Source organism: Pterocles gutturalis, unplaced genomic scaffold, assembly GCF_000699245.1.
Source record: "Pterocles gutturalis isolate BGI_N339 unplaced genomic scaffold, ASM69924v1 scaffold22525, whole genome shotgun sequence".
NCBI classification, from domain to species: Eukaryota; Metazoa; Chordata; class Aves; order Pterocliformes; family Pteroclidae; genus Pterocles; species Pterocles gutturalis.
In genome coordinates this window covers 25,416-40,125 of record NW_010141580.1, presented here as the reverse complement: position 1 = coordinate 40,125, position 14,710 = coordinate 25,416, and the positions used below count along the sequence as shown (strand labels likewise).

Here is a 14,710-nt window from a genome sequence, read left to right as displayed (position 1 = left end):
AATCTGTTTTGTTAAGCCTAATTTCAGCACCCTCCTACTACCAAAAAAAAAAAAAAAAAAAAAAAAAAAAAAAAGGCAGCAGTGCCATAACAAGGGGACTTCTCCCCCTACCTCCTACAGTTTCCTGTCCTCAACACCTCCTCCAGTGGGCCTATTACTGTACTTTAGGTATAAAAAGTTTCCAAAGAGGAAGGGTACAAAGAACTGCACATTTGTTTCTCACGCTAACTAAACCATGCAAAGCTTCATCTGGAAGTCTTGATGCAGATCCTATGCCAGCACTAATGACGTTAGGCCTCAGTTTTACTCATCCAGGTTCAGATTCTCAAAAAACAACTCCACCTCTGCAGGGAAAGGCGTAGATCTTCAGTCCCTTATCCAGATTCCGGCTCTTGTAACAGTCAGGTTTAACTGAACAGGCAAAGTGAACTAATGCACTGGGATCAGGACCACTGGATCACAGAAATATATAATACTGAACACTATTTAGTGGCGCTTCCACCTCTTCTCTCATGACTTAAGAGACAAATTTTCCACAGCCCTTTAGTCTTCATTTCTACCCAAGTTCTAATTTGAATCAATGTAGCCAAAGGTAAGTCAGCAACTGGCTAATTTGCTATCAATTACTGATTCTAAAATGATTTTTTTTTTTGCTACATGTCAGTCAGATGCTTTATACCTTGTACTTGAATTCTACATTAGTGCTTAAATCATTAAAATGTACTGCAAAACTCGTGAGTGCAAGAACTCATTCTTTTTTTAAATACGCTCTTGACATTTTACAATTGGTGAGGTTTATGCAGGGCCTAGTGGCCTCCAGTGAACTGCCATTACTAGGTCCACTGTATGCTGAAGCATTAAGTTAAGTTGGGAAAAAAATTCCATTAAACAAATGTTAATCTTAATGTTGCAAATTTTTTTAAGCTAAGCTACAATGAATTTAAATATTCATAGGCAGTCTAAAGTCTTCATAAAGCAGGCCATATTGAAATTCATAGGTACAGAGAAAAAATTCTAAATGGTATTAAGCATCTAACTGTGAAGAATAACAATCTGCATCTTTGCATGCTAGAGAAGTTTTTGCAATATAGGGGCAAATAACTTGAAGAAAAAAGAGCAACAGCATTTATTTACTGTGGTTTATTTCCGTCAGAAGTAACTTTCAATTCAAATTAAGTTTCAAGATTCAAATAACTACATACAGATATATGACACAGCCTAAGAGCCAATTTACTTTTAAGAAAACCCAAATCAAACCAAGTGATAGAAAGCCAAAGCACACTTTCACCATTTTGAAGTTACTCTGCACCTCCTTCTACCCTCTCATCTGCACTTGGATTAGTCCATTATAGATACTAATTCTTTACTTTAAGAATAGCCTTGTCCCTCCAAAATGGGCACAACACAGTTTCACTAGGAACTACCATTTTACAATAACACTTAAAAAAGAATTAATAATAAATTATCCAAACTTCAGCAAATACATTATAAGGAGCCCAAAGCTGCAACAATACTGAACACCTTACCTTGCTTTAGCACAGCATTTCCACATTTTGTTACTGCAATCTTAGCGTTATCAATAGGACCGGGAGGATCTAGTGTGACAGAAAGGTGATAAAAATTGGGAGAGCTGAAAATAAACAGCAGGTTGGAGGTTCTATTTTCAAATGGAAGGAGAAATAGCTCGTTTGTTTACTGCACGTTTTTGTACTGCCTAACAGTATGTTCTAAGTTGTTTAAAAGCTAATCAGAATTTCAATTAAGAGCAAGTTTTTCAAAGCATTCATGATTACACTAAGTCTTCAAGTAACGTAAAACACAATCCTAATTCTCACCCCTAGCAAAGTTGTCCTAGAGAAGATCCAAACAAGATTGTAAAACATTATATCCGTGTTTCCATTTCAAAACTTTAGAGGCAGCTAGAGTAGGCTAAAGTGATATTAGTAAAGTTGTCACTCAGTTATGGATGAGTTTAGGTTGTGACAGTGAGGTCACCTTTCCTCCAGAAGCTGCAGCATTATCTATCAGTTTGCAAAGCAAAATCCATCTCTCCTTGTACTTAGATCCAATTTTCCTGCTTCTGCTAACAGCAAACAAGCAACATTCATTCCACAACTATCCCATTAGCCATTCTTGTGAATTATTTGACTATATTCTGTAATTTGGTTCCTGGGTATATTTGTAACCCATGAAACTTGTGTCTTAGATGTTTGTTTTAAGAGCTTTTGTTGCCTTCCCTTATCTGTTCTTCCTACAGCCTTCTACCAAAGCAGAAACAACCACTACGTGACAAGAAAAAAGAGAAGATCACCCGTATTTTGAAATGGAGCACAACTTACCACTGTCTTTACCCTTTACAAATCCTTCCCATTCTCTGAACCACTGCATACTGATGCAGTAAAACGTTGATGGAGATTCTTCTTCTTGGAATGCTCTATTAAGCTGAAAGGAAAAAGAATTCATGTTTTTCTGCTTTTTTTTTTCTTCAAACTACTGAATTCTTTTAGTCACTGTAATTATTAGCAGCATAATATTACACTGCTACATTTTAAAGAACTACTGACCATCAGAACAGTAAAATTCCCAGGGTGAGATTTTGATGTAGTGGTAGCCTTTATATTAAAAGATGACTTAGTCTTCACTTAAGAATTTATTTTTTCCTGAAAACAGCAACAAGATCTTCTTAAGCATAAGTGCTTACTCATTAAAGACTACTGGATAATTACTGGGAAGGCTGAACTTTTAAGTAACAAAAGAAGACAGAAAACTTATTTTTGTAAAATAAAGCAGTGTTTTGAAAGATTTGCTCCGTAATTTCATGGAAGGTTCTTTGTGTGATGAGTTGTATTTTCATCTATGTTTTTCCCCTAATACTTTGAACAGATGCCAGTACAATCTAAGCAAGGCATGGTGAACTAATGCACTGGGACTTTTCATGACATTGCTTCAATCTAAAAAACACAAAATATTTTTTGTTCCTACTATTTTTTTTTTTTTAAAAATCACATACTGGTTTTCTGAGTTTCTGTTGCAAGGCAATGCAAATGACCGTATGAATTAAAAAAAAAAAAAAAAAACAGCTAAGTGAAGAGTCTCACTTGCATTTGACTAAATTTGTTTCTATCATTGTAAAAAAAAATTTTATAATTAGGATTTTAGGAAGTCTAACATTTTCTTCTTTTTCAGAGACTACAGATTTTTCACAGTGTTATTAAGAAACATGTAAAAAGTCACTTGAAACCTTCAAAACCATTATCTTTTAGCTTTGTAGTAATATAGCTATAGTTCCCCCTTGAAGCCATAAACTTTAAGCATCAACACAGCTTCTTAAGTTTTCAGATAGTTAAGTTTTGCAATCATTCTCGAAAGCAATCTTTACAGAGGATATCAGCATTTTCTGTCTGCTAACCAGTAACAATACTTGCACAACAGTGGGCATATAATTGTTTATACTTGAAGAATACTGGTTGCTAAAGCAAATGAGGTTGACTCAATGTCGTTAATAATTACTATCCAGTGGTAAGCCAGACTAAAGAAAAAATTACTAAGAAGTTCAAATAGCACCCAGAACATGGAAAAGCTGATGCAATCTCTTCCATACTATAAAAAAGCAGTTCAAGAAACACATTCAATATTTTCTCTAAGGACATTTCCATATAAACAGTTAACTGGGATATCACAAGAACATTACTGTTCCCAACAGGAAAGAAGGGATTCTATATAGGCATGCAGATATTTTGTAGAGTCCATTTGTTACAGGAATGACCTATACGCTTCTGGTAACCCCTTGGGTCAAGTCATGAAAATTAGGTGAAGTCAAAAAGCAGAATGAATAAGTGTTTACTTTTTTACCCGAATAAACATTTCCAGTTCATTTTTCCTTCTTTTTTCAATTCTTTCAGACTCTATTTGGCAGGTGTGACAAACATACAGATGGTTAACAGCTGGTCCTCCTCCATACCTGCAGTAAAAGTAAAAAACCATTAACCTTGTGGAAAATGCCATATAAAAAGATCATGCACCTGCACACATCACAAGTGCCAGCTTCTTATAATATGTAACAGAAGTCTGACACATGCCTGTCACCCTGATCCACAAATGCCATCATTTATTTTCCTATTAATATTTTGTACTCCATCCTAAAACATGACCATCTTCCAGGATCTGACTGCCTAAAGCCAGCACAAAACATCTCAAACTCTGCTGTATCACATACTTCAAAAGGTGTTACTGCAGGAAGAACATGGCAGTGAGCAAGCATTCTGTTATATATATACCATTTGTGATTGTATTAAAGGCCTCTAAGAAACAGCGTATGGAAATGTTCCAGCCAGTTCTATCTTAAACACATTCCTCCATTCCATTGCAGGCTCCGCATCAGTTTGCTACCTCCCTAACACCACTCTCTAAACTTGTTTATTGTTTTAAGTTATTCTCCGTGACCTTCCCCTGCATATTTTCCTTGTGTGAAACTACACGGAAGTCTTCAGTGGCATTGTTACTGAGAAGCACAGAAGTTACATATGTGCGTGTGTATATATATATATAAAACAAAATTTAAAAAGTGTGTATATATATATATAAATATATAACGTGTATATATATATATGTGTGTGTATATATATATAAAATTATGAACATGAGCAGCATTTGCTAGCCTGGAAACTACAAGCCTGATAAATAACATATTCTTTAATGACTAGTAGCCTTAAGAGATGCATTTACTCCAACAGAAAGTTCAGGTTAAAATACCCATTGAGATAAGATATTCCAGATTCTGCTTCCTAGTTGAATAATTATTTTTGTCAGAGCTTTGTTCTTTTCCAATTTTTTTTGCCTTCTAACACTTCAGAATTTATTCCAAAAAACTTACATTAAATGAGATAAAAGAGAGTGCTTTTACATACAGCAATGTGAATCAAGATCAAAATATGACATTTCTCACTCGTCCTTAAGAAATAACTATGTTTACTTAGTGAATACAATTAAACAAAAATCTGCCATGGAAGACATTGCTTTTTTTTTCCACTTCTAGACTTTTATGTTTCACACTCCATAAAAATAATTTGGGAAGCTATTTTTTTCCCTAAGTACAGAAGTGTTGTATTTTAACTGAATATTAAAGCACTATTTCAGTACAACAGCACTTGTACATACAAGTTTTTTGGTATCAACTCAATCATCCCAACTTAACAGAGACATTTGTTTCATTAAATGGTCATCTACCACTAAAACCGCACCTCTGAAGATGATACTTTGTCTTTATACTGCACTGATCAGTTCACAAATTTTTAACTAAAATATGGTCAAGCATGAACTACACCATATTATCTCAAAGCAACTCTGACCCCAAAGTATTTGGAACTGGAGTAGTGCCATGTGAGCAGCACAATAAAATGTGTTCGGGACATGGATTGGCAATCAGCATCCTAGGCAAGTATCTCCTTTTCTTTAATAAAAGTCAGCTTTCCTTTCCTCAGTAAAAGTCAGCTTCCACCATATTTGGCTTCCTCACCCTGAATTCTCACCCTCTACTGCCACACTACTCTTCTGTAGTTCCCAGATAAGAGCAAGACAAAAAGCAAAACATGGTTGCTTCTGAGCTACTCTGTATTGCATGTGCCAGTCAGGGAGTCAGAGAGAACGAAAAAATGTTTAGCAATAACAATTCATACCTCTTTTCTACCTAGTAGATTACTCTCAAAATCTGGAGGACCCTATCCTCTCTGGGACTTCTGCCTTTCTATCAAATGAGTGAAGTTTGACATCTCGTTAAAAAAGTTTATAGGGAAGAGAAATTAATCAGAAGTTTAAAAATTTTTCCTTCAGATTTAAAAAATATCTCTGCATACATAAAATGGATAATGCCTTTGTCGAAGAAAAGTTCAGTACATCTAAGAAAGTGGATGTAGTATTGTTTCTATTTTTCACTTGTGTCCATTGAAACTTTAAAAGAAAAAATCCCCAACCCTTTGCTATAGTGCTTAGGTGGCAGGAAATTTACAACTAATAATATTTAATGCAAGTGCACTACAGAGTTCTTAAGGTGATCAGCAAAGCTCTTCTGCAGCTTTTTGTTACTTTAAAAAGAGACACATCTTGTAAGAATCTCTCCTTTGTAAGCAAGCACTTAAACCTGACCTACATTAAAAAGTGTGGAGTAGTTATACTGAATGCTTTTATCTAAGCTATTTCAAAGCAGTACTGGCAGCTGAGGCTATGGATTCAAAACTAACATAAAAGAAAAGCTGTCTCCAGCCAACAAGGGAACAGGAAGCTGATACAGAGAGCTCTTTCAGAATACCTCTTGCAAAGCATACTCTTGCTGACCTACTTTGTGTCATTATGTACATACCATACATGTTTATTGGTTTAATACTCAAGTATTATCTCAGTAACACACCACTTTATGTAGGCTTTTAGCATTACTTTGCACAAGCAAATTATATAAATCGTCCATTTGCATTCTCTTCACTTAATGTTTGTGTCTAGAGGTTTGTTTTTTTTTTTCTGAGCCACTAATTCTAAAGTCTGATGTTGCTGCTTGGCAGATAGTTGCTCTCAAACCCTATAACTGGATTTTTTCCAGTTACAGTACAAAACTTACCTGCTATACAGATTGTCCCATATATTTTGAGGTAGCATTACAACCAGGTCCTCTATGAAGTTAGCTTTGTGTGGAGGAACACCTGCAGAAGCAACAAAAAGAGACTTGTGGATTTTATTGGTGGGGGGAAGGAGACTATGTTAGAGCATAATCTATTATTGTATTTAAAGAGACCACTATAACTTTAGTCTTTTATGAGGCTGAAAAGGTTATAAAAAGCAGAAGCAAACTACATGAAAGAATAAAATTAAAGGGCTATAGTCCTGTTTGGATACTGATTCCAAAATGATTCTTAAGGTATACAATTAAAATGTTAAAGAGTGATTAAATATTTTGTTCATGCATGTAAACACATTAGCAAACTGTCTATTCAAAATTCACTTATTTGCTGTAGCCTTTCAAACAACAAGAATGCTTGAAAGTAGAGAAGTTTTCCGGTAAGCAGCAGTGTGCTATGGAGGAATTTGTTTGAATAGGGAAAATCTAGTAGTTTGGCACTTGTACAACAAGAGTCATCTGCTGTAACCCTGCAAAAGGAAAGCCACAGCCACAAGGGCTCACACACACTGCAAGTTGCTACAGGGGCACAATATCCTATGTTAAAAGTTCATTTCAGCAACAGGGGCAGCACCTCTAACTGCTAATCTAATACAGATGTATTTTTTATTAGAAAATATGTATAAGAACATTAGAGTAATGACTTCTTGGCATGTTAGCACTCAAATATGGGTATTTCCCCAACTACGTTTTGCTTAATGTAATTCTCTCATTTTTATTAACATTTAACACAAAGTAAAATTCTTATGTTCCTATACAAAATGTATAGAATTACTACTCTATTTTCACACTACTGTGCAGTAGATACTCTGCATCAGACCAATTTCTTGTTCTGCAGCTTTCAAACCTTCTTGTTGCTTCTAGCAAATAGCTGAGAAAAATATTTAGATTGCAGACCCAAGTAGTAAGGACAATGATAAAGTGACAGGATTTTTTTAATGGGAATAGACATGCTTAGGAAGCAAGCAGATAAGCCAAACTGTTTCTCTATAAGAATCAAATTGCAGAGAAAAGAAAAAAAAAGAGAACTTCACACAGTATAATTTCCAACTAGTCAGCGACTAAAATGAGACAATTTATTTAGAAGTTTTAGTTGTAATTTAGCAAAGTTACAGACGTTATAATATGAACTTACTATATTCAAATTCCTTTAATTAAAACAAGTGTACATACCTGTATAGCTACAAGTCAACAGACAAATTATTTTAAAATTACTTTACAGTCTCACCTCCATGCATACAGAGAAAGTCATTATTTGAAATTGGTCCTGGCTCTGCAAAAGTCTTGAATTTATTTAACCACTGTCTGGAAACATAGAACTGCAGCAGACTTGGTTCCATCATATTCAGTAGGCCTGATATCCTCCGCCTCTCTCTCTGCGCTTCTTCACTGCTCTTTCTATTACCAAAATAGAAATCATTAAACAAATATATATCCCTGTGTACAGTGCAGATAATTTACTTTGTGAAAAGAAAACTGTACTTTCAAGTAAATTACCTGGGCCATCTCTACACTTCAAAGTTCTGTTAGCACAAAGGAGCTGACTTAGCATGTGAAAAACCTTACACCTTTTATGCACAGCCAGAGCCACCATCTAAATGTGTGTCAGTAACCTGGACTGTGACATTACAGAACCATGTGTCACAAAAGTCAGTGTAGTTAGTACAGAGCAGGAAGGGCAGCAAGGGCTACTTGCTCTCTTAAAGGTATGCCTGTCCTTAGTTCTGACAAGCTATGGCATGGGTGCTACTTCGCTTACAAAAAACCTTTGCTTGCTTAGTTCAGCCACTCAAAGAGCTCTGACAATTACCGTTCAACCTACCAGCCTAAGAAAGCAAATAGCTGGACAGCAGCAGAGACAGCAGATTATACTGCAGAGGTGATTACTACCACAGGAGAAGGAGATAAGGCTCTGCTTATCTGCCCATTTCCTCTGTGCATCTTTGAGCTAAAGCTTGGCAAGCTGTACTCCTTGGGCAGGTGCTCCTTACCTTCAGAAGTAAGGTTGAACAGTAAAGTTGATCAGATAATCCCCCTACTTTTCTCACCGAGGCTGTTGCTGCTGTTCAAGTGGCAGTACCTCTGCTCTCCCATTTTTAGACTGAATTGAATCTCTATTCTCCAAAAGCAGGTTTGAACCATTCATTCCATCCTCCAAAACCCTGAGCTGAAACTTCACTCAGCATCACACAAAAGCTGGGCCACCTCAGTTAATTTACAGAGTCAACGTTGACCCAAAAACTGATAGAAAAGCTTCAGGTAGACCGAATGGCTATAGCAACAAGGCTATTTATAGTATAGCAAAACAAGATTTAAAGAGTAGAAAAAAAATAAATGCTATGAACCCAACTAAAATACACTACCATTTAAATTCAGATCAAAATTATTTAACAAAAACCTTAGAAGTATGAAAATGAAATTCAAGTAGGTAAATTCACTTTCCAGCTGTAATTTAAAATTGCATATTTGTCTCCACTAAGCTTTCTAAAATGCACTGAAAGAACATCTATTTTGTGCGTGTAGCAGTGTTTTGTGGGTGTATTCTTCTTTAAAACCAAGTCTTATGAATGCTCTTCTTTTATTATTTAATATGTTTGCCACAATCAGTTACAGTGTTGTCTCTCAGCAACACAGAATGCGGCTTCCCCATTCCTTTTAAAAGACCTACTGAGTCAAACTCACAGGCTTAGCTCAGACAGTGGCAGGTACAAGTGCTCCTAATAAAAGTTAAAACATTCTCAGAACACATCTCATTTCTTGCGCAACTCTGACACAATCTATTTCATGGCCAATTTTTAGTGGAGATCTGATTTTAGTACCAGAAATTTAGAGTTTGAAAATTAAGTTGCTTTTATTATTTCAAGTACAAAAATTCCTTAGACTGAAGATGATAATACCATGACTTCTCACCTTTCATTTCAACTTTCAGGAAAAGACCAGCCTATAAATTCCCTGAAATTAAATTACAACACAGTAAAACTTGTGTTGTTCCACATCCCATCTCTCCACAATTCCCATTAGAGCTCCAACAGTTGGAGTCTTTGTGCAAAATTCCTTTTCTCTGAGAACAAGGTAACTGGTGGCCCATTCTAACAGTTGCTTAAAGTTATCTTTCTAGTCATCTTTCCATACTTTATTTTTGCAGATTTAATTTTCATTTTAAGTTCTATACGTGTTTTAGCAGTAACAGAGCAAGTGTTAAGGACAACTGAAGCATTAAGTGTCTCTCCAGCATAGGCTTTTCTGGTTGGTCAAATTCTTCCATTATAATTCCTGCAGGGCAGCTAACTTCTGAAACTTCTAACTGCTGTAAAATTTATTTACATACCTGCCTAATATGAGTATGATCATACTTTTAATTTCTTACCTGTAGAAGAGAACATAGGCTTCTGCATTTTGCACTGTAGATTCTGAAACTTCTGTGACACTCTGGTCATCAAATTCGTACCACAAATTATTTAAATTGTTCCGACAATAAGCTATATAATGTCCACCTAGAGTGTCAGATGTAAGAGTTACTAAAAAGTGTCCAGAGCTGCCCATTTTACTATGCAATACATGAAACAGAAGTCCAAAAAAAGCAAGTTCTAAATAGGAGAAACATTAAATCATTAGCACACAGGACCTGGATATTAACTTCTCTCAAACTCAGGATCAGCTTTTTTTTTTTTTTTTTTTCTTCTGAATTTCTATCAGCTAGTGGAAAGTTCGACACTGCTTTCAGCATATTCTTGAACTATCAAACAGCTTGTTGTCTGATGTACTCCTGAACTATGATACACAAATCAGACTATCTGAACAATTTACCCTAATCAGTTTCTGCAATGAACTCTTTTCAAATCTTTGTATGCTTTATAACAGAAATTAGCATGGATGTGTAACAGCTACATGGTATCAAGACTTTACTTAACCGTGTTTTGAAGACTATTTATAATCTATTTTAAATTATTACTATTTTTAATACCTATTCAACTGTCAATAATTACAGAATCAAGTCTCTACTAAACTGTTTACAAGCAGCATCATTCAGCATGCACTAAATGGAAGATGAAAAAGCATCCAGAAAAAATGAAAGCAACTTCATCTAAACAATGTATACCTCAAGGCTGGGGAGAAAGAGGGGGTGGGTAACTTCTGTAAAAAATCTGTGAAGTTTCTGGCTCTGAACTTTTCTTTCTCTTATTTTACAAATCTCATAAATACTGAAAGCACTTGGGCAACAACAAGCTTGACATATTAATAAGACATTTATTCAGCTACTTATCACTGTCCATAAATAGCAGTTTTGGAGTTAATAGGCAACTATCATCCAGGAGAACGTATTTTTAAAAAATTACTGGCATCTTTGCGGTGCTTTGTGAACTCCTTCCAAAAAAGTAAGGCATACAAAGCATCAAAACTCTAGACAAACAGCTATGTAGAACAGCCAGTCAGCTGGTCATCTGCTGGCATGTAACATTTATACTGTTCACTTTCAACAGTGCATGTAGTTTTTTTTTCCTTAATAATCCAGGATCTGTTAACTTTTTTCCACCTACAATTTTATTTAGGTATGCCACACAATTTCAAAAATGTGTCAACTCTTTAAGAGCAAGCCATCGTATGGTTCAAGGTAAAAATCACAGCATTTATGTTTCACATTATAATTACCAATGCTCATCTATTTACCCTTCAGTATATGGCTATCATCCTTAAACAGAAGTGCTGATGTGAATATCATCTGAAAAGACAAAACAATCAAGTTCATACTCACTGCTGGCAGTTCCATGATGGCAGATGACAGATAGGAGATCATAAGTCACTATTTGAGCTGGACTGTCCTTTGCAAGGAAGGGCTGAAGATCAAGGCCTTCCAAGGGAAAGGACACATGGGTCCCAATTTTTGTGGAAAACATAAGTTCATGTCTAAATCTTTTCAGATGAATGCACAATATCTGTAAGAAGGATCAACAGATTCACTCAAGAACTGTATATGCTACTATTTGATATTTAATAACTACAGGTGTGCATGCCAGCTTTTCCTTTTATCAACCCAAAAGGATCACTTTTCTCTATGGCCTGACACAACTATCACAAGCTCTGTGTTCCACATATATATTTTTTTTTTAATCAATTGTGGCTCAAGGAGTTAGAAATGAATTTATAATTACTGAAGATTTATCTTACTGACAGTATAAAGAAAAAGTCCTGACACTAATGCAGCAATGAACAACATACCTTTTCTCTTCCCCCATGCACCTATTGCACAATCTTGTCACAAGAGACATTGTCTTCCTGCTTATTGCAGCCATCAACTCATGTTTTGAAGTGTAAGATTGGATTAATTTTAAAATGTAAAGTTACAAGCATTACTTACAGAAAATATTTCCAGTCTGGCTGTGGTATTTAATTCTATGATCTACAGTATACATAAGTTCTGCAGGCTGACAGCAACAACACTGAAAAACTCCATTCTTCTAATTTGACTTTTCATGTACAAGGTTCAGTTTTTTACAGGGTGAATCAAACGTTGCTTACATTCTTAAAACAAATACCAATATGAAGATACGCTTTCATCATATAATGTTATAAACACAGTTTACTCCATGCAACTCATTAGTCTTACCACATTCCTAATCATGCAGAAAAAGTGCTTTAAAGTGCATGTAGTAACAGTACCTCAGGAAATTTTTGCACTTTGCAGAATTTCACTCCATTTCTTAACCTAAGCAAAGGAAAAAAAAACAAACTGATACTTAGTTCTGAAAACGTTTTATTTTCTTGTGCTAGATCAGCAAAAGTTTAAGCTGAACATTACATGAGTAAACCCAAAATATTTCTGGAATGTAGACTAGACACGGAGTAGCCAAAATGATACAAACAATGATGCTTCAGAAGAAAAGACAATCTGTACTGCTAAAAAATTCAAAGCAGCAAGTACAGATAATTAAGTTCCACCTAGCTAACAGTTTATCTTAGCATAAAGGAAAGAACTTCAAAAAGAAACCACTTAAGTTGGCTTATTTAAGAAATTACTTGCAGCCAATCACCAGCTATACAGCAAGGAATAACACTCCTTTTCAATAAAGGGCTTCAAGCAGTCTTCAAACCACTTCTGCTTCTTGGTTCTTTTGTATTTCAAGACATTTTATATTTATTTATTTTTAACACACTGAAGTGACCTACTGCATATCAATGAAAAGCTGCCAGTAATACAGAGGGCTAAAAGCTTTTATCAACCAAAAACAATTTAGGAAGGTCTAAAATCGTAAGGAACATAAAAAGGAATTAAGCACATTTGGTATGCAATACAGTCTGGTGAGTCAGTGGTTCCTGACTCGTGCACCTTTGCAATACTAGACCTTCTGACAGCCAGAACACAAGGTAGTATCAAAAGATTAGTAGTACTGTGACATATCCAACAAAAATAAATGCCTCGTGACTAACAGAAGCATTAAAGCACTCAAATTAAGACAAGTTGAAACAAACCAAGGTAAAAGCCAGCTTACTTTTTGCATCTTCCACAGCTGTACATGTTATCACCTGCAAATATCAGTGAGAAGAAAAACAGCCATTATTGCCTAAATCCAAATAGTTATCATTCAAGAGCACACATCTGATATATAAAATTTTCAAGGCAACTTATCTTCAGGTTGAATTCAATATTTAACAGTTGTAAGACTGTTGACATAGCAACTAAGTAGAAAGGTTCTCAGGTTTTATGCTTTCAACTATGAAGCAGTACAGCATGATCTGAAGAGACTATGCTGTATAATTTAAAAGGGAAATAATTTTTTAAGTTCACATTAAGGTTATGAGAATGAGAATTAATATAGTAGTTTTTGAAATTTTTATGAACCTTCAGTTGATACCATTTAATTAAACCAAATTCAGATTTACTTGACATTCCTAAAGCAGCTTTCATGGACATTTCTTGCCTCAAAAATTCAGTTGAGCAAGAAGCTTACCTTTTTGAAATGAATGATCCCATAAGAGCAAGGAATGGCTGTATTACAGTCTAATAGGTGGCCTTTGCTTAATTGCATAAGGCTAAGAAGATATTAATCATCTTATTGTGATAGGAGGAAAAAAACCCAGAAGAAACATGTTCACGTAATTAACCTCTTACCCTTGAGCTCATCTCTGGCGAAAAAGGCAGCAAGACAATCTTGTAAGGTTACAACTGGACCCCAAAACCAGCTAGGAACACATGAGACAACAAACCTGAAACATCATTGACAGAAAAGAAAGAAAACCAACAAATGTTCTGCCAGAAGAGCAGAAACTGGAATTTCAAAATAGATAAATAAATAAAACAAGGTAAATATTGTTTACCTTTTGAAATATTCCATAAAAAAAGCTATCCACCCCTGGGGGGCATACGCTTCTCCACATGACCCTGCCTTGACTAGAGATGTCTGGTGACTTGCAGAATGGAGTTTAGCAAGATCTTCCTTACCTGGAATAGGCAAGGACAGATCCTGAAAGGTCTCCAGGGTTACAGACAGCTAAAGAAGAAAACAAATGAAACAAAATAGAGTCAAGCTTTAAGAGAAACATCAATTAAACTGAATTCTGTAAAGTTCACCAGTAACTACCAAGTCACTCTATAGTTGAAAATTCCACTAGGTAGCAAATTAATTGTAAGTAAGATAAAGAAAAAAAATAATATTTTAGAGTGAATCTGCACATTGGTATCACTGAAACTTTTTTGTTTTAAGTCATTCATAATTATTTGTCATCCTACTAGTCATACAAAGCATCATGATTTTTGCCTCAGGCTTCTGTTATACAAGCTAGTTTCAGAAAGCTTCAGCCCATTGTTTTGACAGTCTTTTACTTTGACATTATCTTAACCTGATGTAACTGGATCTGCTGCAAAAGAGACTAAGCTGTGGATTTTCTTTCTCCCATGCTTGACTTAGTGATCACATAGCCACAGAGTAAACATCAAGCAAACTTTAAAAATTCTTATTTGTTCTTTGAACTTGCTCACCAGATTACCCTGAGGTCTCAGTATTCTTGTGTCTAAAGCAAGGGAAGCAGTTAAGGACATGCAACTGTCTC

The 14,710-nt window shown here is 35.3% G+C and overlaps 1 protein-coding gene across 2 annotated transcripts in view; it reads right to left on the bottom strand.

Moving 5' to 3' along the window:
• The window catches only part of USP33 (ubiquitin specific peptidase 33), a 36,593-nt gene that overhangs the window by 1,932 nt on the left and 19,951 nt on the right, over positions 1–14,710 (bottom strand). Inside the window, exons 12-22 of one of the 2 annotated variants that reach the window (XM_010084086.1) lie at positions 13,979–14,151; positions 13,773–13,867; positions 13,153–13,186; positions 12,323–12,368; positions 11,418–11,598; positions 10,032–10,158; positions 7,893–8,062; positions 6,608–6,689; positions 3,853–3,961; positions 2,340–2,442; positions 1,527–1,595 (exon numbers count right to left, since the gene is read on the bottom strand). In XM_010084086.1, the coding sequence (XP_010082388.1) occupies positions 1,527–1,595; positions 2,340–2,442; positions 3,853–3,961; positions 6,608–6,689; positions 7,893–8,062; positions 10,032–10,158; positions 11,418–11,598; positions 12,323–12,368; positions 13,153–13,186; positions 13,773–13,867; positions 13,979–14,151 (1,189 nt within the window). Of the gene's footprint in view, positions 1–1,526; positions 1,596–2,339; positions 2,443–3,840; positions 3,962–6,607; positions 6,690–7,892; positions 8,063–10,031; positions 10,159–11,417; positions 11,599–12,322; positions 12,369–13,152; positions 13,187–13,772; positions 13,868–13,978; positions 14,152–14,710 lie in introns of those variants that run through there. The other variant, XM_010084087.1, reaches the window with a different exon arrangement.